The 11961-nt window shown below is 52.1% G+C and overlaps 1 protein-coding gene across 1 annotated transcript in view; it reads left to right on the top strand.

Moving 5' to 3' along the window:
* znf827 (zinc finger protein 827) overlaps positions 1-11961 on the top strand; it is a 52022-nt gene that overhangs the window by 17135 nt on the left and 22926 nt on the right. The window contains exons 3-5 of the mRNA XM_067250593.1: positions 1305-1477; positions 1996-2491; positions 7455-7715. Of these exons, the coding sequence (XP_067106694.1) occupies positions 1305-1477; positions 1996-2491; positions 7455-7715 (930 nt within the window). The remainder of the gene's footprint in view (positions 1-1304; positions 1478-1995; positions 2492-7454; positions 7716-11961) is intronic.

Below are 11961 nucleotides of genomic sequence, written 5' to 3'. Positions count from 1 at the left end.
ATGGATGGCCACTTGTGAGGGACTGTGTCGTAACCCCTGCCGAATCTAAAATGGCTGGATCAAATTGACTCCAGACTGATGAGAGGCAGTCGATGTAATATTCTGTGATCTGCATGTTAAGGAGGGGGTCTGTCGGAACCCAAAGACCCGTCAAGGTCGCCTGCAGCTGTAAAAAAAGAAAAAAACCCAGGTAGTAGTTTGGTCGCCAGACTGACAAATGTGACCTTGATTATTGACTGTCATGTCTTGTTTTCTGGTGTCCGCCCGCCAGTTCTTCTGCAAAACAGCATTAGATTGACGTCTAGTGATGGACATACTGTACAGTACTTTGCATACATATCCGAGCTTGTACAACCCACTGTCTTTTGAAGTAACTCATTTCGATCGGGCGGAAAACAGGCGTGTACATTTCCAAACGCTCGGCTGCCCCCCACCAGCCCGCCCACTCCCACCCCACCACCAATCACCCTCCTCCCCTTCCACACCTCCACCACTCTTTTTACCTCACTCTCTCCATACTCCAGTACCAAAGCCCCCCCCCCCCCCCCCCCCCCTTCCTCCCGTTCCTTCCCCTCGACCGTCTCCTCGGCGCTGGGGAGAGGAGGGGCCGCAGATGGCGGTTTATTGTTGCAAATAGGCAGTCTCGAGGTTTTACACCCCGGGTCAATGAATGGCTGAGCACGGTAATTTCACCAAACACTGATTACCAGATGTTTTTTAAGGAACTGGACTGGAATACTTATGAAGCCATCCCGACGCCCCCCCTCCTGTAGAATTTGTAATGCAATCCTGCCGCTTTCTAATAAGACCAATTAAACGGTAATGGATGCCGGATATGAAGCCAACAACAATGGCGGAGACTCTAAAACATCCTGGAGTCTTCATTGTTTCCTGCTGAATACATCCAGGGTAAACCGTGGTTCCAACTTGTTCAGGTGGACAGAAAGGACAGCTCACTGAAAGCTCCAGGCTGAAGGATAACAGACCTTTTTTAGAGACTCTAAAAGTTCCATAACTAGTCATCCAATGCCATATACAGTCTGGTTTTGTCACTCATCGCTGTTCAGTTATTACGAAGTGCACTTACACTACATATTGGAAACACATTTATAAAATGTAAATAAACGTTCTTGAATTCTACTTACTCTGGTTTCTCACCCATCATGAAAACAATCCTAACACTAAACGCTTGGGAAAAAAAGAACAAAAGCAAGCTGTGTCCGAATCACTACACAGCAAAAACAAACAACGTTTTGGAAACGCATCTATATAACTTAACTCTCGAATGACCTTTGACCTCCCAGGTTCTCCGGAGGATGTCGGCAAGCCGTTCCAGTGCCCCGTCTGCGGACTGGTCATCAAGCGCAAGAGCTACTGGAAGAGGCACATGGTCATCCACACCGGCTTGAAAAGCCACCAGTGTCCCCTGTGCCCCTTCCGCTGCGCTCGCAAAGACAATCTCAAGTCCCACATGAAGGTGAGACTATGGGGACGACCCTCCAATGTCTTTTTCACCTATCGACCTTGTTCCCCCTCTCCCATCGCACATTAGCGGTCCCCAATGTTGTCGGTATAACTAATTGCTGACACGATAGGCTGTGCATGCGTTAGTCAAAGTCACCCCTAGGTACAGTAGCATTGCACAAACGCGACATTATTGCCATGCAAGAGGAACATGGCCTCGAGTGTTTGCTTAGTGTGTAAATCCCCTGTAAGCTTCACGAGGAAATACTTCCTTTCAACTCGATAGTGCTCGGTTTCAGGGGCAGAGGAAATTGTGGTTGCATCTCAGAAAGTCTAGCCTGGATTCCTTGTGTCCTTGGCTCCCTTCTTAAAATGGAGAAGGTCTGAGGAATGCATTCTCGAGTGTTTTGAGAAGACGCAGGGACGCGATCTTGGATGTCTAACCCTAATGTGACGGCGCTCATCCTCTCCATCCCTACCCATCCTCTCAATTCCTCTGTCCTCCCCAATCCCATCACCCCTCCATTCTAGGTCCATCAGCACCAGGACCGAGGCGAGACGTTCCAGTGTGAACTCTGCCCTTTCACCTCTTCGCGCCACTTTAGCCTGAAGCTCCACATGCGCTGCCACCAGCACTTCCCACGCAACGAGCTGAAGGTCAAGGAGGAGGCCACCACCGACACGGAGGGCGAGGGATCCCTCATGGGCGACAGCTGTCCCGGGCCGGGGGACCTGAGAGGGGCGGAGACCTCACCCCTGCACTCCGACATGGGCCTCCAGGCCTCGCCCCCGGGCGACGGCTCCTCCAACCATGTCCACATCAAGGAGGAGCCTCAGGAGAGGGAGCTATCGGTGCTCTCGCCCTTTGCCCTCTGCCGGGAGCGCCCAGGCAGCAGCGCCAACTCCCTGGACCTCTCCGCGGTCGGGGTCGGGGTGAGGTCAAGCCCCAGCGGTCCCACAGCCGCCTCGCTCTTCAGCCCGGACATCACCACCAAGACGGCCACCGACCTGCTTATGAAGCTCTCAGGTAAAGACCGCGAGCGTGGTTGACCATAGCTGCTAGCTGTTAGCTATCTTAGCTATCCTATTAGCTAAGATAGATTCCTCAATGTGTCATGAACAGTGTTATCCCCAGAGGAGGCCTCTCATTAAGGACACGTCAACAAAAAAAGTTTCCAAGTGTTTTTAAGACTGATGGCGAATGCTATTTTTGTCCCTCACCAATCAACCTCCATGAACCCCCTCCATCTGTTACCCCCTCCAACAACTGTAAACATGCTAGTGTTAGCTAGAAGCACACATGGGCAGGTATGTTTGGATGCAGTTCAGCGTGCCGCCATGTCAAAAACGAGGGCTTTACTTTAAAGACAATGGCGAGATTGATGGAAAATGGCTGACCGCGGGATCACCCTACGGGTCGCGGGCACGACCACCAGTTTTCCATTTAATGCGGCGTAATTAGATTGAGATCTCCAAGTAAGGGAGGGGGGGGGGGAGAGAGAAAACCCTGGGAACATTAGATTAATTAAAAATGTATGCATAATTCATAATTAAAAAGGAATTTATAATTTGAAATGATTAGCGCCCTCAGCGCCAGCCTGTGACCCGTGCTAGGATGCGTGGGGACTGGGCCGAGCTTAGTTAACTCCTTCCTCCGTCCCCCTGCACCACCCCACCCCCAGCCTCCCCTGGGTGGCAGTCCCACTTCACTCCCAGACTTCACAATGAAGAGCTGCCAGGAGCCAAGATGGCTTCCTTGCAGTGTCAGCTCCCACGTCGAGTGGCAGACTTTGCGGTCGCAGCCGCCACTCAGGGAGAAGATGAGATGAGATGGACAACACACACAAGAAAAATGACAATATTTGCCAAGATACCATAGCAACTGGTACTGAGTGTTGATGGAGGGGATTTTAATGGAATGTTTTTTTTTTTTTTTTTTGTGATTAACCAAGCACTCTATTCGCTTAATGGGGACGGAGAGAAAGGTGTCGGACCCGAGGCTAGAAAAGGAGAGCCTTAAATCCTTGGCTGATTTCAACACGCCAAGCTAGCAGACAGGAATATAGAGGGCAGAGAGACAGAGAGGAGACAGGCAGAGGGGGGGGAAGGGGTAGGGAGAGAGCGAGAGAGGGGGGGGGGGGTGGGAGAGACGGAGGAAGGAGGAAGGTGAGAAGGAAGCTCCTCGTGGGACCTCTCCACTCCATTTCTTTTGACCTCGCTGCCAACCGCGATTGAGTGTGTGCACGAGTGGCTCATCCCTCCTGCTTTGCTGTCTGTGCCTCCATCCCACAAGGTCTGAGAGGGGGGGATGGGAGGGAGGGAGAGAGGGAGAGAGAGTTGGGGAGGGGTAAAAAGCCATGAGGGGAGCATAAAAAAAAAGACGTAGATGAAGTGACGGCTATCTGGACAGAGAGCAGTACCTCGGCTCCCTTGGTGTAAAAAAACAAAACCAAAAAAAAAAACTGTGAACTCTTTTTGACCTCTGACATAATAGGCATATCATTTTTGGGCTGTCCTGCTTTCCCCTCGGGTGTTGGACCAATCCCCTTTGATTCTCATCCCTCCCATCTCCTCCCCCGCACTGTCACAAGTGTCAGCCCTTCCAGTGTGATCCACATTTTGATTTCGCAGATGAAAGGTGCTTTGAAAAATGCTCGGCTGCTCAAACCCCCCCCCCAACACGGTGCACACATGCAGCCCGCTGGACCCTCAGTTAATAATAGAGGTCCCCACAGTGGCCCCGCTCACTCCCCCCCTTACACACACTCCTCAGTGGTGACACAGGGACAACGAGCATGACCTCGACCGGGGTGTGAATAATTGGCACGCTGGGGCTTGTGGGAGGTGTGTGTCTGTCTGACTGCTGTGCAGGATTTGTCTTCTTTATCTGTCTTCTCCTGGGATAAGGGCCTGGACTGTGTTTGTGTGTGTCTGTGTGTATGTTGCCTACATCTTGTAGGCCTAATATCTCATCTCACTTCCTCACTTAAATCGCCCCCAAAAAATGTGCAATCTGAAAAGTCTGCCCTGTGCACCAGAAGAAAAACTTGACACAACCCTTTCTGCACTCCATGCCTTCTCCCCCCCCCCACACACACACACTACATGCAGCCGTCAGTATTGCTGTCCAGCGAGCGTCCGACCCTGGCTTGTTGTCCGGGTTGTTTCCGTTCATGCTGGAAACCCAGCGGCTCCGGCGTTTGTCTGTGTTCAGGGGTTTTCCTCCTCCTCCTTCCCCTGGTGAGAAGGGGGAGCTGAGGTTGTTAGGAGGGGAGCAGGCTGGCGTGACAGAGGTGGCAAGCTAATGAAGTTGCCTGACGGCCAGCCCCGGCCGCGGAGCGAGAGGTGAGGCCGAGTGGACAAGCGCCTGGCAGCGAGACGGATGAGGCGAGAGAGAGAGGGAGAGAGAGGGAGAGAGAGGGAGGGAGAGGGAGGGAGAGGGAGAGAGAGGGAGAGAGAGGGAGAGAGAGGGGGAGAAAGGGGGAGAGGGAGTGTGGCTGGAGCAGAGGTAGAGAGCGAGTGAGAGGTGAAGAGAGACAGGGAGGTGAAGAGGGATGTGTGAAGAGAGAGAGAGAAAGAGAAAGGAGGGAGGGGAATACAGATGGGTAGTGAGTCAGTGAGGGGGAGCGAGCGAGAGAGAGAGATTGGCAGAGAGAGAGAGAGAGAGAGAGAGAGGGGAACATGTAGTATCGCTGGCTCGTAGGAGCCCACAGTGACTGGTGGCAGGTGTCATCGGGCCGTGATAACAGAGACAGCCTGATAGCACAGTCACCCCAGGGCCACAGACAGCCCTGCTGCATTACACACACACACACACACTTTACACACACACGCTTTACACACACACAAACACACACCTTAGACTGCAGGGGTGGATGGCATCATCTTCACACATGCACAAACTCCTAGTTGCGATGCCCAGTCACCTGGACATGCCTGTTCTCTCCTCCCCTGCCCGCCCCCTGCAACAAATTCGCGCATTGGATTGATTACGCAATCAAGGCAGGCTGTTGGGCCAGTACCCATGCGGTGGAGTGTTTTTGTTTCAGGACCGTACTCCGTGCCAGAAGAAGAAAAATAGAATAGAAAAAAAACAACACATGCCCAGTCGGATTAACACACTAAATAATTGAGTGGACTCCGCAATGTAGATTCGGAGTGGGGAAAAAACCTCTATTTATAGTGACAATGGTAAAGGTCACTGGAACAGAGGGTGTGTGTGTGTGTGTGTGTGTGAGAGAGAAGGAGCGCTTCCCTGTTTTTATTACACGCTTGCCGACAGTAGTGGAGGAAGTGTGTGTGAGAGAGAGAGGAGTAAAGAAATGCGGTTTTTGTGTGTCAGTGTATGATATTGTTGGTGTACAGGTTAAATGTGGATGTTTGTGAACGCAAATGCCTGCCTCTTTGTGCAATTTTGAACCGTATATCCTGACCGGTACACACGTGTGTGTGTGTATATATGTGTGTGTGTGTCGCCGCGGCCAAGCGTGCTGTCCCTGTCTGATCCAACACGGCCCCGAACACGCTCCTAATTAGAGGACGTCCTTCCAGGTGCTGACCAGGTTATACTTAGCCAGCCCGCTGACACCCGACGGCGTGACATTTCCAGCTGGTGCCTCTCCGCGACCCCGAGCTTCTGCCCCCCCCCCCAGTGTGAAGGTCATCAGGCCCCCCCACCACCACCACCCCCTCGCTCACCCCCTAACCCCTCTCTCTCCTTGCCACCCACACTCCTCCGAGTAAAACCTCAGCGTGGTTTCATGGCGCTACGGTGATGTCCGGGGTGGTCAAAACCTACTGACACCTATCCCCTAACTCCCCCGCCCGTAACCCCTCCCCCCCCTTTTTCCACCACCCCCTGCGCCCTCTCATACCTCCGGCGCAGATAGTCATTAATCAAAGACAGGCGCCGGCGCAGATTGATGACACGGGCAGGGGCGAGATGTAAGGTGTGACAGGAAGGGGTGAGGACAGGAGCAGGTCTCCGCAGGGGCCGGAGGAGCCGGGCCACAACCTGCCCGAGAGGGATGGCCCCCGTCTTGTACACACTTGTGTATGTATGTGTGTGTGTGTGTGTGTGTGCGTGTTGAACTGATGGCAATGGGTTTGTTCCTTAATGCGTGCGTCTATTTAGGTGGGTAGGCATGTGGGTGGATCTGTGTGTGTGTGTGTGTGTGTGATGGAGTATTTAGTTTCGCGTGTGTGTGAGAGATGGAGAGAGGGAGCGAGGCTGGGAGTGGCGTTGGCCCCTCTGTTCTTTTCTTGGCGGCCATCGGAAGTTGCTCCATGTCTAATTATTAATTATTCATCTAAGGCGGATTAGATGTGGCCCAGTTTCTCCGGCAAATGACTTTGTAGGAGAGAAGAGGAGGGGAGGCAACACAGAAAGTATGAAAAACCTGTACTCAGCCATGCCCTGCAGATCGAGGGAGGGGAGAGGGGTGAGGTAGAAAGGGAGGAAGTGAGGAAGAGCCCTTGTCATAAGGTCGCCCCCTCTGTGTGGGTCCTCCACTGCCCCAGGAGCCACTGTACCCAGACTCCCCTGCGCCCAGCAGCTTTACAGCTCTGCTACTCAGGCTGGTCCAATAACCCCCTCCCTCCCTTCCTCCTCCCACCCCGCCTCCTCTCATCCTCTTTTATCTGCCCCAGCACATGTTGATGGCCAGGGTGTGTATGTGTGAGAGGTCTGTGTGTGTGTGTGTGCATGCGTGCGCACACGTGTTTTTGTAAGATGTAAAATCTAAGAGTTGGAGGCTTCATAAAAGCAGGAGGATATAGACGCCAGGTGTGACATCTTGTGACTCAACGCTTTATTGCTGGGTTCAAACAATCAAGAACCAAATGGACCCAAACCCAAGTTGAACTCTGCTACACTCAGATGCTAACCATCCTTATCTCTTTGCCTCTGTCTCTCTTTTTCTTTATCTCCCTATCCCTCTTTTTTCTTCACCCCCCCCCCCCTCTCTCTCCTATCTCTCTCCCCTCTGCAGCGGCCAATCAGAAAGAGGCCCTGAAGGCTCCGTTCCATATGAAGGAGGAGCCTCAGGCAGAGGAACACCCCCAGACCCACGGCCTGCCAGGTTACTCAGCCTTCTGCCAGGATGGGGCCCTGGGGGCCGCAGGGGCCCTGGGGGCCACGGAGCGAGCCAGGCCCCTGAAGCCCAGGGAGGGAAGCCCCATGGCCAAGAACAACCTGCTGAGCCAGGACATCAACGTCAAGGTGGCCTCGGAGCTGCTGATGAAGCTGTCAGGTGAGGATGGGGGAAGGGTTTTGTGCACGTCTCTGTGTGTGTGCGTGCGTGCGTGCGCGTGCGAGGTAGACCCTGGGTAATAACTCATATTCAAATAAGCTCCACACACCCTGACTTGACCTGTTGAGTTCTGACAAGGCGTATGCATCTTTATAATTATTAGCTTGTAATCCCCCGCAATCTTTGATTTAATCCGTTTTTCCGATGCGGTGACTCTGATATGATGAGTTCAGAGAAATAATGGGGTTATAAAATTCAGACTAACTTCAACCTGAACTATGTATAGCAAAAGTTGAACAAGAATTTTACCTAATTGTTTACAAAAATCTTAAACTTTTAAAGCATTTTCTGAATCAGGGCGGAAAATGTGACCTAATAAGCAGTTGGTTTTGTGTTGGGATTGCAGCGTTGCACTATATGCACATCTATAATGGAGGGGTCTGGAAAGGTGACAAAATGCTCATCTTGTGAAATGAGACTTCTTTGAAATGTTTTCACCCAGAAAGCGTCTGCATCCTCCGGTGACAACACAGGCCCCTCTCCTCTCCATAACCTCAATTTTCTTTCTTCTCTTTCACCATCGGCATTTTTCTGTCCCTTGCGACAGAGAAGGGAGGTGGGTTGAGGGTCAATTCTGCCCCCCTCCCTCTCCCCTCCCCGCAACGACCTGGTCCAAAACAAAGCCATCGATCCAAGCTAGGTCCACCGGTGCATTGAACCCAAAACTCTGCATCTCCCACTCACCCCCCCCACCCCCACGCCCCGGCTTCCTGTAACGGATACGATGAAGGAGAGAAACAGATTTCACTGAGGCACTGTGTCCCTAAAACAAAGACCAGACCTCCTGTTTTCCCAAGAACACAACCTGACTTGTACACTCAGAGCTTGATATTTGAATCTCAACCTGCAGCGCTAGGCTGAAATTCATTTTGAAGTCATTATTACTTTTAGTCAGGCACGCCATGTCTTCAATAGCCACTGTATGTGGCCCTGGTTTGCCGCTGTTACGCAATGGCAGTACGCGCTGTGTCACGGGAGCTAATGAAAGTTTAAAGCGGCTGCTTATTTTAGCCACTGCTAACTGTCAAGTGCGAGGCCTAGTTCAAGTGTGTGTGTTGGGCAGGTGTTTGTCCACTGTGTGCCAGTGGAGTGTGTGCCCCCTGGGGCTTATCAAGTATGTAATTTCTCTCGAGTGTCACATCTATGGAGTGTATTTGTTCGGATGTGTCACAGATGTGCTGTGGTACTGTATGTGTGTGTCTGGTGGGGAAAAAGGGAAAAAGGATCTGCCCAGAGATGTGTGTGTGCTTTTGAAGCAACAGAAAGCGATGCCTTCGGCAGTCCCCCCTCATTCGGTGCCGGTGTGTGTTTGACGGACACCATGCACACCGTCGGCCATTGTTCTGAGTGAGTCATACTGGAGCTCTGTGAAGAGCTCCATACACATGCCGTTCCACTGCCTGTTCCCCTGGGTAGCATTCTCTCACCGTGCGTGCGTGCGTGCGTGCGTGTGTGTGAGTGTGTGAGAGAGAGAGGGGGGGGGCTGTGTAGGTACAGTATGTGCGGCAGAGTAAAAATGAGGGAGAGGGGGAGGGTATACGTGTGAAACGGAGAGAGGGAGAGAGAGAGAGATGAGGTGCGAGTCCTCCACTGTGCTGCCTTTGTTCTCGTTTTCATCACCTCTTCTCTCTCTCTCTCTCTCTCTCTCTCTCTCTCTCTCTCTCTCTCTCTCTCTCTCTCTCTCTCTCTCTCTCTGTCTGTCTCCCCCCCACCTCTGGACTATAACGTGAGGCTGTCAGTCATCTCTCAGTCGTCTCTCAGCTCTTTTTCAGCCCACCTCTTGTACAGTATGTGCTACAGTACATACCGGCTGTTTCCCGGGGTTAGGGAGAGAGATCGCCATCATCCTCCGTCGCCATGGTAACGGCGGAGGTTGTCATCAGAGCCTGCAGCCTGGAGTTGACGGCCCTGACACGATTCTTCTGGAGCCTCGACGACTGACAATCCTGACGGCTGAGAGGAGGGAGGGAGGGAAGGGGGGAAGCAGCCAGGGGAAAGGTCATGGCACCAGCGTTTCTTTTGTTGAGGTCACCCAGGGACTCAGACATCACATCCATACCCACACTGACCCCTCAAGTCAAGTTGGGCACGGAGCAGCAGATGAGCCATAGCGATGCCAGGGTGCTTTAAAAAAAAAAAAAAAAAAAAAAAAAATTAAAACATTTGCCTTTTTCCCTCCCTTTTTTACCCTGAATTTGAGGCAAAACTATATTTTACAGACAGAACTCCTCTCCTCATCCTCCCCCCCCAAAATTTCTAAATTAAAAACGAATATAAAAAAACAACTACAAAAGCAAGTGGGATGTAATTGAATTACCAACCAGCTCGTTGACCAAAAAAAAACCCTAGTAGGATGAGCCCGTCCAACGGTAGCACCTTGACGCAGTGTAGCATCGTTCCTCTAAACTAGGTCATTCCTCGAATCTTCCCTCCCTGCCTCTCCTGCTTACCAAACGGCTTCAGTCTGTGCTGAGCCCCCTCCACCCCGCATCTGTTTTTAAAGCTTCCTGTTAGCGTCTGGGGGCTAATTACGCTAGGCTAACCGGTCCCTAGCGCCCATGGCCAACCACAGCTAGCAGATGGGGGCGGCGATGCTCTAGTGAGGCTCGGAGCCATGGGTGGTAGTTAGGGAGCTTGGGTGGGGAGGTAAGGCCTTGGGCACCCTGGGTGAGCACCGTGTGGTGAGGAAGGAGGGAGGGGGGGGGGGGGGGGTGACAGCAAGGCCACCCACTCAACACCCCCCAACCCCCACCACCACCTCCTTCGTAAGTGTGAAGTCACACCATTGTCTGGCTGCAGGAAGGCCGTCTGTATTAGAGACCCTCGATGTCTCTCTCCCCCCCCCCCGCCACAGCAGCCCATACCCATCCTCACTTCCATCCCCAGAGGTCGCGACCTCGGTAATGAAACACAGCGCCTGGACATGGCGTTCAGGGGCCGCGTGATCAGCGTGGCGGGGGTGGGTGATGTTGGACCTGAGGGGATGTGGGTGAGCAGGGTCAGGGAGATGCGCGCACACACACATACTCACCAATCGGCTTTGTTCAAGCAGAGCTTTCCCATTAAAATTAACATGAACAAATACAGAAGTATTCACGATGGTGAATTATCATTTGTATTTACGAATGTAGTTTACTGATAATGATGGGATAAGGGTGTTAACGTTGAAGAGCTTGCTTAAAGGGGATGGCCCACGTATGAATGGACAGAAGTTCAGTCTAAGCCCTGTCTGAAGCACTCCACCTGTGCCTTAGTGATGCCCTCTCAGTGCCCACTCTGTGACCTCTCTCTAGTCCCTGTCTCTCCATCTCATGCTTATTCTGTCTCCATCCCTGTCTTTTGCCACTCACTCTCCCTCTCTCTCTTTCACACTCCCTCCCTCGCTTTGTTTTTTTTCTCTCTCGCTCTCTTTTTCTCTCTCTCTTAGTGGCATCTCGGCTATTGTGAATCCAACCCCTGGGTTGATGTTTTTAAATCCGTCTGTACTTGGGATCAGCTTTAGCAGCTGTATCGTTCTGTCTGCAGGCTGTTTTAAACTGCTTAGTCAGACATTCGTATGATCAGGGCTTCTTATAACTGATCTCAAATCAGTTTCAACAGCCGTATCAGACTAAGAGGATTGAAAGAGATATTGAAAGCCAACTGGTCTGAAGTCAGCCTTACTGGGCCCCCATAGGCATATTCCTACCACCTGATCTATAGATGGTCTGAAATCAGTGTTAATGCTGGTAAGCAGCACGCCCCCTTTAATTTTGAGCTGGTCTGGGAACAGCTTGAGAACTCAGCAGTTTTCATATTGCAGCTTCTTGTTTTATCTGCCTGGTCTGGGATCCGCTGGGCTTGTCTGTCTGTTGCTCCCAGATGACATGCAGGCTGCACTCTGCAGCCCCTTTGAAGCTCATGAACTCTTCACCCCTGTCTAAGCAGGTCGACCGAGGGAGAGAGGCAGAGGGAGGCGGAGGGAGGGAGAGAGAGAGGCAGGCAGGCAGAGGGAGGGAGAAAGGGTGAAAAGTGGGATGAGAGGGGATGGTGAGAGAGGGTGGGGGGTGGAGGAGAGGAGGAGGAAAGGTTGTCATCTACAGCTCCTCCTCACTCGCTTCCTCGTTTCCCCTCGTCCTCCTCCTTTTCTCTCCTTCCTCTTTTTGCCCTTGGGTGTCTGCCTTTTTAGTTTTGTTGTTTTTCCCCG

Source organism: Osmerus mordax, chromosome 14 (genome assembly GCF_038355195.1).
Source record: "Osmerus mordax isolate fOsmMor3 chromosome 14, fOsmMor3.pri, whole genome shotgun sequence".
NCBI classification, from domain to species: domain Eukaryota; kingdom Metazoa; phylum Chordata; class Actinopteri; order Osmeriformes; family Osmeridae; genus Osmerus; species Osmerus mordax.
This window is presented reverse-complemented; position numbering and strand designations above follow the sequence as displayed.